The sequence below is a fragment of the Mauremys reevesii genome, linkage group 2 (assembly GCF_016161935.1).
Source record: "Mauremys reevesii isolate NIE-2019 linkage group 2, ASM1616193v1, whole genome shotgun sequence".
In the NCBI taxonomy this organism is placed as follows: domain Eukaryota; kingdom Metazoa; phylum Chordata; order Testudines; family Geoemydidae; genus Mauremys; species Mauremys reevesii.
The window spans coordinates 208,167,008-208,179,725 of NC_052624.1; the positions used below are offsets into that span (position 1 = coordinate 208,167,008).

Sequence of the window (12,718 nt, forward strand, 5' to 3'; positions counted from 1 at the left end):
TCCCTTCCTCATACCAAACTTGTCACAAATAATTGTCAACAACTTAATTTTCTGTTTTTGGCTAAGATATTGATTTTTTTTTTTTAAAAAGTATTGAAATTGAGTTCAGGATTGTTAGCAAGCATTTTTGGCAAACAAATTTGTTAAATGACAATCTAAATGGCAATGCAGTACTGCTTTCATGCTTGGCTCACCCCCCAGCCTGCTGGTCCAACAGCTGCACTAGAGGAGGAGATAGGTGGAAAACTGCAGGACCCCAAAATCCACCTCTTGGGGTGCAGAGTGGCAACAGCAGCAGCAAACCCTCAGGTCTGATCACACGCCAATGGGCACCACTGCCAGCCCAACAGACCATGGTGAAGTTAGCACAGCATCTGATCTCAGGGACGGGGCACCCATGGAGCCACAGCAGCTCATCCTGCCCTGTGCAGCTCCCCCCAGATGAGATGGATCGCTGCCAGCCTGGGGGAGAGGCGCGCTCCCCAGCTAGGGTGACCAGATCCAGATGTCCTGATTTTATAGGGCTAGTCCCGATATTTGGGGCTTTGTCTTATATAGGTACCAATTACCCCCACCTAGGGTGAACAGACAGCAAATGTGAAAAATCGGGACGGGGGTGGGGGGGAATAGGAGCCTATATAAGAAAAAGACCCAAAAATTGGGATTGTCCCTATAAAATGGGACATCTGGTCACCCTACAGGTGAGTTCCTTCCCCCACCCCTTCCCAGAGACCCCAGCAGCCAATCCCTTCCCTCAGACTGTGCTGCATTCAGCTCTCCCTAGGACCCAGCAGCCCTGCTCTTACATGCTCCACTGCTTCCCGTCTGTCCGGGCCGGGCAGAGCAGTGCCCCCAGACCTAGTGGTACCCTAGGCGGCTGCCTGTTCTGCCTATGGCTAAGGACGGCCCTGACTATTAGGCCTCCACTGCAGTTTTGATGGGGGGAGCCTTACTGTCTGTGTGGCTCTCAGTGAAAGCCCTGGCTGCCCCATGTGACTGACAGTTCGGAGTCCCGCCTTTCCCCCCTCCCTCCCAATGTTCCTGTTATTAGCTCTGGGCTCCCGTTCACAGCCCTGGGCAACTGACAGAGGAAAAATCACAGAAAAGTAATAATGGATATTATTATTTTCAGTAATAATAAGGTCCATTATTACTTTTCCACAATTTTCCATGGCTTGTCTGCAACTCAGCTGCAATTTTTTGACGATCCCTCATTTCAAGTAGATCTTTAGTCATTATACCAAAATCTTTCAGCTCATTAATTCTGAGATGAAATTGCTAATACAGCTAATATTGAATGAAGTGTTTAATATAGTGTACGTATGTCTAATGTTTTCTAAGATTATATTTGTATTTGCACAGGCTACATTAAAATCCATTAAAGGATTATTCATTGTTGGCTAAACAGACCAAAAAGATGTATATATTTTGTTTGTGAATGTTTTGTATTCCTAATGATTTGTTTGCCATTTTGAAAATATGTCAGTAGGTGTTATCCAATCCATCCATAAGTTTAGAAGGAATCATATTTTAATTTTCATTGTTAGTTTGGGAAGTACTTAAAATTATTTTCTGGAACAGATGATGCATCTTGTATTTTGTTCATGATCTTCTGATGCTATTTCATTATTTGAATGCATTGATAAGCCTATTTTTCAACTTCAGAATCTCATCAGTCACATTCTAATAGACTGTAGAATACATTTCTAGATACTGCTAAATTAGCAAGGGGGGAAGGTCCTTAAATATTGCTGCATGAATATTACTTGAAATTTTGATCTGAGCTAAAATATGGTAGGTTTTAGAACTTGTGTTTGTGGAAGCAGGGAGTTAGTGGTGTTTTTTTAATTGCTGATTTCTGGAGCCGTCTTAAAATAACGATGTATGTGGTGCTAGTATTTCAAAAGCCATACATGATATCTTGGTTTCATGTGCATTTTATTAATCACTGGACTGGTAAGAGATGGGAGGCCTGCAGGTTCATTATCCATGCTCATTTCCTTGGGAAAGGATGAAGTGTATCTTCTCTCTTGACAACTTATACTCCATGGCATGGAAGAGCGGCCGTGGAAAAAGTTGGAAATATTTCTGAAGCTCCAGGAAAAAAGGGGGGTGGCAGTCTGATATAACTGATGATTTAGTAGCTGTCATTCTTGCTAATTTACACACATGAATGCTCTTGTTGGGACTGTTCAGAGGTTTACAGTCTTGATCAGCGAGACTTGAGTTTAAAAACAAAACAGGGCAAATGAATTTTTTTCCTGCCTTTGTCCTTCTGACTTTGAACAACATCAGAACAATCTGGAGGGTAAGGTTTCTGGCCCTGATGGTTAGAATTGGTAGTCCCCATCCAGAACAGCAAAAAAACAAAAAAAAACCCTCTCCTGTAGCAGTAAGAAGAGAGGCAGAGGAAAAGTGCAAAATTGGGGGATATACTAAGCAGAAAGTACAGAAATGAGAAAAGTAGGATTTTTTTTTTGTCATCAAGTACAATGGGCAACGGGTAGAAGTGTAGAATTTCATGGGAAAGGATGCTAGGGAACCAGGCTCTGAGAAACTCGATGCCCCTGCAAGGGTGGGGGAGATGAGCCCTAATTGTGCCTCTGTTATGAAAAGACCCAGAGAAGTGGCTTGAAGATTCTGATGGAAAGCAGGCCTTAACTTACCAGGAGCAGGGGCTAGCTAAAGGAAGCTGATCTTTCAATTCCCCTCATTAAGGGGTAAATTCATGTTTAGAGAATAGAGGATCTTTTACTTAGGCACTTGAAGTCCTCAATTAGGTTTCAAAAATAACCTTGAATGAATGAAAATAGACACTTAGTCCACATAGCTGCCACAAGTTAATAGCTTCCCTTCAGCTTCTTTGTTGAAAACTTCACATTGCATTTGCTGTATCAGAATTATTCTAGGGACTCTTGTTTTAAGACTAATGACACTACCTACTGTAGTATGTGCACATAAATATATGTCCTATTCTCTTAAAATCCATATAACAAAAGAGGTGGCTTAAAACCCTAAAAAATTGAATTCTGTGAACTTCCACAACTGTATACTTGCTCTTTTACTGTGCTGCTTCACTGTTGATATGCTATTAGCCATTCTGGAGGCCACTCGCTGGCTTGAATTTTCACTGCTTTGTAGAAGTGGATAGCTGTAAAATCTGCAAGCCAAGTTGTCATTTGTTTTGCAGAGGCAACTGACACTCGAGAGTGGTAGCATCCTTTGATATAATGTGGTACTGTATATAAATACTGTCTGAAAGTTGGTGTAGACTCTGCTGAAGCTATCATGCATTAAACCCACATTTACAAAAGTACTTAATTTCTGTAAGGAGCTATCAAACCTTACATATAAAAACCAAATGAAATACTTCACAAAATATTGTAATATACAACAATAGAGTACACAGGTAATGGAAAAATAGTGGTGCACACATCACATAGACATATGAATTTGACTAAACCTAAATCTCATTTTTATGATCTCTTTATTTCTTAAAATGCCTTAATTGTTGCATTATTTTCACCTAAAGCCCCCAGGGAAGGGCAGAGCAAGCTCCTCTCTTTCCTCTGAAACAAAATTAGCTATATTAAGAGCCATAGTGAAATGAACTACACTGGCATAATTGTATTGTGGCATCTAGCAGCAGTACTGTCATTAAGATAATGTAAATACTTGTTCATCCTGTTTTTACAGTATTTTACTGTAAAAACACCTTCTGCCTTGCCGCTAGATATCCAAGGTAATAGTTAAGGATTTTCAAACATATTTCTGTACTTTTCATTTGAAACATGTTTTTGAGGTTTATAGTTGTGTAGACTTTAATATTGAAAATATGTTGCAAAATATTACTTAAATAATCTACTGCACAGATACAACCTTTTTTTTTCCACTTCCATTCAACAAGCTGGGTAAGGATTTTTATAATGTTGTAAGTAAGCTATTATCTGTTATAATAAAGTAATTGCCTAAGTAGAATAACTGATGAAGAAAGTAAATAGCCAGTGTGGCAGTATTGATTTTGATATCTTTTTCTAAAGCACAGGGAAGTCTTTAGAAATAACTGGCAATGTTTACAGAATGCATTTGAGCAAACAAAGGGCAGGAGAATTGGTGTAATACTACTGTTTTACATGAGAGAGGTGATAAATGAGATCTAAGGAACTAAAGACTTATTGATCACTAGCGTAGCACCTAGAAAGAGACCACCAACACACTTAATGCATGATTTCACTGCAGTAGTTGATCTCAAAGACAATTCAGCTATTGGATTTTTTTCACTTAAATTCCATATTTGAAGATGAACATTTTTAAAGTAATAACTTCTTACAATAAGTTCCTGTTTTAAGAAATGTGGGGCTAAAGCAGTTTTAGTGTTATGTTCACTTGAGAAATATACGGCCACATGAGCTTCACAAGATTATTTTGGAAAACAAAGCAAAACAAAGGGGAATAGAGTAAACTACAGTAGCACAGTCCCTCTGCATCTCTTTGCAAATGGTTTAATGGTGATAGATGTTCACTCCCCTTCGTGTCTTTAAGAAAAAATCACCCCCCCAACGTTATTTAAAAAAAATAACATATATTGATGCACATTGCATTCTAGTTCAATGTTTTCCTCTTAAATTCCAGGAGAAGCTTAGCAAATAAGGAGATACACTCTTTTGAAGTCAGTAAATCTCTTTCCAGCACTTTACTGGCTAATATTTTTTTATGGTGATCTATAGTTCAAAGCCATAAATCCTCATCAAGAAAATAGCATTGATGCTTGACACCATCAAAAAGAATGGTGAGGATAACAATGTTAATGTACATTGCTGGCTAGGAAACCAGACTAACGGATGCAGCAAAATGAAGTGACAGGCAACATTAAGATGATTAGGAGGCACAAATATCAATGGATAGGATGTGTTGCTATAAAGAGAAACCCACTGGATAATGATAATTTTGGAAACAGCTGTAGGCATTGGCATGGCAAAGAGGTGGGCAAAATACCCACCCAAACAAAAAAGGTAGAAATTATTAAATTAAAATGTAGAAATTATGTGAGTGCAAAGAATTGGAGAGAATGGGTAAAATGCTGGAAGTCTAATCTGATGCAGGATGAATGGGAGGGAGTGAGGCTAGAAGAACTGGTTGCTCATTGAGAAACTAATAATTTAATATCTTGCAGATTAGTGTAAAATTACTCATACTGCTATAAAGACCCCAATTCAGGCAAAGCCCTCTATACTCAGAAGAGTACTTAAGCAGGTCACTGGAATTAACAATTATATTTCTGGTAGCTACTCTTTGTTTGCCTGTTGATTTACATTCAGGAGATTAAAATATCTAGAATATTTGTTTGAAGTGTGTGGTTTCCTCTTTGATTTTTGTATATTACTATATTTATTTGAAAAACCCCACAGCAAGAGATTTATATTATAAAATATATATGGGTTTATATTTACAAATGTTGTATCAAACAGACTATAATGTGTATTTGAAGTGTAGGTTTTTCAGTTCTTGTTTCTGTCTCTTATTTCCCTCTCATTCCTTTTCCTCTCTTGCTTCCTCCAAGCTTATTGGCTTTGTGGTTACATATAATACATAAAGTAAAACATGGGTAAATTGTGAAAAACCTGCATTGACATCTTGGCTTTCTGAGACCATCACAAACCATGATATGCTAATGAAAAGGATGATAATATTTACTTATTTTACACGTTGGAAAACAAATGATTTGTCCAAGGCCAAACAGTGGATCAGTTGCATTGCTGAGATTATAACAAGAGTTCCTGACAGCTAGCTCTATGTTTAGCCATAGACAGGGTTTCATAGTGACTGTGTGATCGCAGTGGTCATTCAGTCTGAAATCTGACCCAGGTACTGAATATAACCTAGACATCACAAACATATATATGCTAAAAAAAAGATGATAAGTAAATTATATTTTTACGTTGGAAAACAAATGATTTGTCCAAGGCCAAACAGAGATTATAGAGAAGTTGACTGCTAGCAGCTCTATGTTTAGCCATAGATAGGGTTTCATAGTGACTGTGTGATCGCAGTGGTCATTCAGTCTGAAATCTGACCCAGGTACTGAATATAACCTGACTGTCTGTTTGGCCCAGGAATTGCTGTCACCCTCTTGGAGTAGACCTTAATTCTCATGAAACAAGGAAAATCTTCAGTGATGTACAATTTCTTAATTCATTTATTAAAAATTAATGAGAGAGACTTCTGACCTATTTTAGATCTCTGGAACAAAGCAGATAAAGAACCAGACTTCTTATGAACTATCAAAATGGAACTTCAGGTCTCCAAGTCGCATTCTTTTTATATACACATTTCTACGGTGTCTATCACCATATTTCCTGAGCACTTGACTAGATGAAAGACACATTAGATACTTCTAGAAATAGAATACCAGGGAATATTGTAATCACTCTTACAAATAGAAATCTGTTCAAAAGTTGAGGGATAGGAAAAAACAATTGGGCAGTGGGGTATGGTCAATCGCAGCATGCCTCACTGAAGGACATGCTGCTGGATAGGTGTGAAATGCCAGGCAGTGAGGTGAGATCAAAGTTGGTCCAAGATCAACAAGGATACCCTCTGAGTTGCCTTCAGATCTATCATTGGAAGGCCATAACCTCTGCTACTTTTCTGGTCCCTGCTGAGGGATAAATTTGGCAATAACTGCAAGGTTCCTTAACAGCAGAGAGCTCATCCACTAGAGGGTTGAAATAGTGGAAGGCATCCTCAATACCTGCTCTGTTGAGAGGGCTCCAGGCTGGAGAGTGGAGCCCCTGAAATAGGTGACATTGAGCAGGGAAAATGTATGTCTCTACTGCCTCTGCTGAATCATTGATCTCCATGTCTACCCCAACCTTCAGGGATCCTATCGTTTTCTGGCCTTAGATCTGAAGTCGCCCTTCCCTAGCAGAACCCCCGTGGAGTTCCCCATTTGTCCCAAATTTGCAACTGCATACATGCAGGTGAATTTCTGGCTCGTGTGAAGCCCCATTGGATGCAGTTGCAATATCAAGGCTATTGCTTGTCTCCCCGCTCCGATGAGTTAATACTTTTGGGGCACGGAAACCCTGAAAGACAGAAATTTTCAGTTTCCACCTCTTGTACTAGCAGAGGTGACTCAAATCCACAGAGAATTATGTTGAGTTCTTCCCATCTTGTGGCTTTTTCCCTGGAGAGTATCATGTACCCTCTTCTTTCACACTATGATCTTGCATAAATCAATGAAAAACAAATAAAAAAATCTTCTTTTAATGGAATATCTGCTGGGACAAGTTTATAATAAAGTATTTTCCCAGCAGCCACCAAAAAGATGTACATTTGAGTACATCAGGCTTTTGTAGTTTTTCATGTCATTTAATCAATACTAGATATGTTTTGACAATAAGTTATTCTTTTTTAAACATACTCCATGATAAGTTTAATTTTAGATGAGTATTGAAAATCCAATCACAAATATTTTTTGAAAGAATATGCTGGCCTGTTGGTACAAAAGGGACTTAACTTTTGGCTTCCTGATTTTGTTTGCAGGAGGGTATAGTGACTGACTGAAAAACCTTTTTGAGTTCAGAATTTGGTCTAATGAAGCAGATTTATTCCCAGACATGTAACCCTTATTTGATATCAGATATTTTCTATAGGTGCTTGTTATAGTAAACTATATGTATACATGTGATAACTACATTTTGTTTTTGTTTTTTACAGAAACCACAGTCCGTTAATGAGTTTTGGGGCCAGTTTTGTCAGTTTTTTGGTAAGTGGGTGAACAAATTGAGCAGAGAGAATTCATCTCACTGTTTGTATCATTGTAAATTTCCTTGTGTGTATATGATGCATATTGTAATTTGTTTTTTCCTGTTAGGCTCAACTCTTTCAGAATATTAAAATTAATGTAGTTATAAAATGGGTAGGCAACCTATGGCACGCGTGCCGAAGGTGGCACACAAGCTGATTTTCAGTGGCACTCACACTGTCCAGGTCCTGGCCACCAGTCCGGGGGGCTCTGCATTTTAATTTAATTTTAAATGAAGCTTCTTAAACATTTTAAAAACCTTATTTACTTTACATACAACAATAGTTTAGTTATATATTATAGACTTAGAGAAAGAGACCTTCTAAAAACATTAAAATGTATTACTGGCACGCAAAACCTTAAATTAGACTGAATAAATGAAGACTCAGCACACCACTTCTGAAAGGTTGCCAACCCCTGTTATAAAACATGCATAACTCATATGTTGCATACATGGAATCTTAACTTGTTTTGCTCTTTTATGTGGTTTTAATTGGGAGTAAAGGGTTCTATAAATTCAACATCTCAAATTTATTAAATGTTTACATGTTCCATTAAAAGCAAAAGCCAAAGACTGATTATCTTGCTTTACTGAAAAAACTTATTGAAATGAAATTCATAAATTCAGTTTTGTCCTATAATAAACTGTTAATGATAAATGAGACTTAGAAAAAAAGTCTCATTTTAGAATAAAACTGGTGGACTTCATGTGAAAACATCTTAAATTAGTACCCTTTTTTTGAAGGTGCAGAGGTATTGAGGGCTAAGAACGCTAATAGACTAAAGGTTATTAATGTGTGATCAGTCACATTTATGAAAATGTGTTAAGTACATCATATATGGAAGAAGAGAGAAAAGGGATGAAAATGAGCTGCTGATCTTAAAGCATATTTAATAGCAAATAAGAAAGTATTTGAACCTCGTTTTTAAGTTGACCTTATTATGACTTGCTTGCTTAATCCTAAACTGCAACCATATATAGAATAGTAAAAATTTATTTAAAAAAAAAGATAAGTTTTTATAATATTCCAGAAGTGCTTTTTTTGTACATTAATTTAAATTTTAAACATCTGAGTCTGTGGACTACATGACTTGGAAAGGCAAATAGGAGGATTTTTTCCTCTTGCCTTAGGCCAACATGATGAAAATATCTTAGGCTTGGTCATCTGAGTTGATTTACTGAACCAGTATAACAGCACAGTACAGCATCACTGTATCTTGAAAAGCTTCTGCTTAGTTACTGTTCTAAAGATAGCCACAGCACTTCGCATGCCTATGTCATCCAGAATTTCCATTAGACAAAGCATCAGAAAAAGAAGTCAGTTATCCTGAGACCCTCTTTAGCTAGGTTAAATGGAAGCTGAAATGATTTTTTTTTTAAACAAGAAGTATAGGGATTCTGCTCATTATCACTCATAATGCAGTGGGTTTTATTTGTTCTTGGCTTTGAGGCATGTTATTTACGTGGATACATTATATAAAACAGTATGTGCGCAGACACAAATTGAATCCTGCATAACAGTAATTGAAAGTGAATTTATATAATGTAATTCATTTTTCAGCTAATGTAATACGACAGTATTTTCAGATCAACTATATATTAAACATTCAGTTTTGTTAAGAGAAACAGAGTCAGCTAATAAGTTGTGATTTCAGTCTCTTGACATTTTAGTGAGGGACACTTAAATGCGGTTGGGCAAGGGGTGTACATATATCTAGCTGTGTATATACACAACATGAGTCTTGAGTAACAATTTAATCCTCATGTTTTTTAAACACTTATTTAGTTTTTGTCTATAATTACTGCACCAATAGCTGATGTAAATTTTCTTGTTGTTTTGTCATTCAAATCTTTGCATTTTGTTTTTGAAAGAATGCCATGATGACATTTGAAGAAGAGAAAATGCAGTTGGCATGTGATGATTTAAAAGCCACAGAAAAACTGTGTGAGAGTGAAGAAGCTGGAGTTATAGAAACAATCAAGAATAAAATTAAAAGGAATGTAAGTGGAGCATCTGTAAAATATTAACTATTGTGTACTGTGTGCAACCATTTGTGAAAACTTCCTTCTACCTTTCCTTTACTCTTTGGCATTCAAGAGGGGTTTTCATGGCTGAGTTGATGTCGGAACTGCTGTTGGGAATCCTTGTGGTTTGTTTGTTCTCGAAAATTTCAGTTTGCAGTGTCAGCTCAGATGGCCAGGAATTCCTAGGTTTAGAGAGGCTAGTTACCACACTGATGGGCATTTTAGAAATTTGAGAGAGAGATTTACCCAGAGGTGAGGACAGCTTCCATAGGGTCACCCATATGGTTGTCTTTTGCTGGGTTAGATATTCTGAATACTGTTGGGTGGCCCATTTCAATGCAGAGGCTATCCCATACCCATATTGGCATCAGACACAGAGAGTTTAGTCATAACCTCACAGATTTTTGTGGTGGTCTCTGCTGATGAGACACACCTGGTCTACCCTCCCAACTGGAGTATCTGTCAGGTTACCAGCTGCTTTTATCAGCTGTTAGAGGAGGCTCTTGACTCTGTTTCCTGACTGAAACCTGGTGATTTTGTGTCTGGATGCCATTGGAGTTTAATGGTGAGCTCTAAGAATTGAATCAGTTGCGCTGTGTTGAGATGGAGTTATCTAAGGAGCCACCTGGAGTCTGATTTTTTTTTAAAATTTATTTTGTACAAGGAATGTGTGACTCTACAGAAGAGCTGTGATTGATGCCAAGAAATATGTTTCCTCTTAACATATACTCTTCAAGGGACCGACCATCTGCTGAATTTCTTTCAGGAAGCATGCAGTCTGATTACTCTGGATAATTATTTGTTTAGTTTATATACATAGTAATATCGTGTGATGCTTCCCAGGGATAGCCAGGGTTGTGAGGTACATCAGTACTGCCTGCAGTTAGCATGAGGAAGGCTTGTCTGTGCCTTCTAGGTGTCAGCTCCCCAGCCCCACTGACCACAGGCAACACCAGCACCCCGGGCCTTTGCACGCCCTACTCTTTCTCAACAGATTAGAGATAGGCACATTCCAACACTTGAGCTCCCTGAGCATCTCCTTGGAGTGTCCACCACTGGTTCACAGAATTCACTGCTGTCAAAGAAACAGTACATACCAGATTACCAGTTTCACCTGAGGATCACCGCTCCACTTAACACACAGCACATAAATATGTGTAGTGAAAATAAGTAAAAAAATTATTTAACAAAGATCAGAGATTCTAGAAGTAGCAAGTGAAAGTATCGGAAACACATGCTTACATATAAAATAAAATCCTAATGTCTTCTAGAGCCTAGATTTAATTAACAAGATACTATCTTGTCTAATGAAAGTTTAGCTCACTTAGTCTTTCCAGTCTTTTCTAGCCAGGTTGGATCTGACCTGCTTTTCATAAGACAGAACATGCTGATAATTCATCTCCTCAATGAAGGACCTGGGGTGTACTGCAGTACCCCCAGTTACACCCCCCCAAAAATATTGTCCTTACTCATAAACAGGGCACCTTATGTTTTTTTTTTTCCTGTAGATCTTTCATGTGACCAGCTAGAGAGAGAAATGTCTACTACCCCTAGCCTGAACAGAACCTGTTTATCACCTTCTGGAGACCTATCTTAACTCCCACACCTTAAGAACATAGTTTTCAGTATAGATACCCAATTCCTTAAATAACATCTGTACATGCGTCTTGCAATGATTAGGATGTCCACTGTGTTACTGGCTATTGGTAGAGACTTCACATGCCACCCTTTGGTGCATTGTTATATAGACATCAGATCCTTATGCACCACCCTTTATGCCCTCTGCCAGTTGGCACTAAGGGGTCCCTGGGTCACAAATATCCGAAAGTCTTGTTTGTGACTGGTGCTCCATTGTGCTGTACAAATATGTAGGAAGATGCATTCCTTCCCCTGAAAAGTTTACCATCTAAATCGACAAAAGGTGAGGAGGAAACAGACACAGAAATGTGAAGTGATTTGTCCAAGGTCATATAATAGATCAATGATTTCAGTATTGTTACTCCTGATTTACACTACTGAGAGCAGAATCTGGCCCTAAATAGAAAAGATATGCATTTTCAAATTCTTGTAATTTCACATTACCTAACTAGAGAAGGTATCTGTTCCAATGCCTTTGTGGACAGTGTAGTATGCAAAAAGGTTTCAATGTAAATAAACTTAACATCTTAACCCAAAAGTTATTTAAGAGGAATACATTCCTGTTAGAAACTGAGCAAGGAATTTCACCAGCCAAAACGAGCAGCTTTACCTACAATGTGTAGTTAAAAGAAAATCTGCTTTTTTCTGCCTTTAGTGGGCCTAGTTGAATCTCAATAGTAGTTTCCCCCACCACCCTGAGAAGTACCCATTTTCTGTAACTCCATAATATATTCTTCCCAAGATGCACCTATAGAGGTGCTTTATCATTACCTGAACTTGTAATGCCATTAGACTACTTCTTCGAGTGCTTGCTCATGTCGATTCCAATCTAGGTGTGTGTGCGCCCACGTGCACAGTCATCGGAGATTTTTGCCTTAGAGTATCCGTAGGGTTGGCTGTGGCACTTCCTTGAGTGCCATGCTCATGCGTCTATATATTAGGCACCGCGGGCCGCACACCCCCTCAGTCCTCCTTACCACCTGTGGTGGTTAGTCGGAGCGCATTTCCTTGCATAGCAAAGGTTAGTGGTTTCGTCTGTTCAGACTTTAAGCCTTAGGGCCTTGTAAATAGTTGTTTATAGTAATTAGTGTTAAGTAGTTGTTAAGTGTAGTTAGAAGTTCGAGTCCCATCAGGGACTTCGCCCCAAGCGGGGCATGCCCTGGTCTCCGGGGTTTAAGCCCTGCATGGACTGTAACAGAACTATGCCTGAAAGTGACCCCCCACAGAAGCTTCCTCAAGTGCTTGGG

At 38.4% G+C, this 12,718-nt stretch overlaps 1 protein-coding gene across 1 annotated transcript in view; it reads left to right on the forward strand.

Moving 5' to 3' along the window:
• TTC39C (tetratricopeptide repeat domain 39C) overlaps positions 1 to 12,718 on the forward strand; it is a 73,963-nt gene that overhangs the window by 15,404 nt on the left and 45,841 nt on the right. The window contains exons 2-3 of the mRNA XM_039526872.1: positions 7,720 to 7,768; positions 9,681 to 9,809. Coding sequence (XP_039382806.1) covers positions 7,720 to 7,768; positions 9,681 to 9,809 — 178 coding nt within the window. The remainder of the gene's footprint in view (positions 1 to 7,719; positions 7,769 to 9,680; positions 9,810 to 12,718) is intronic.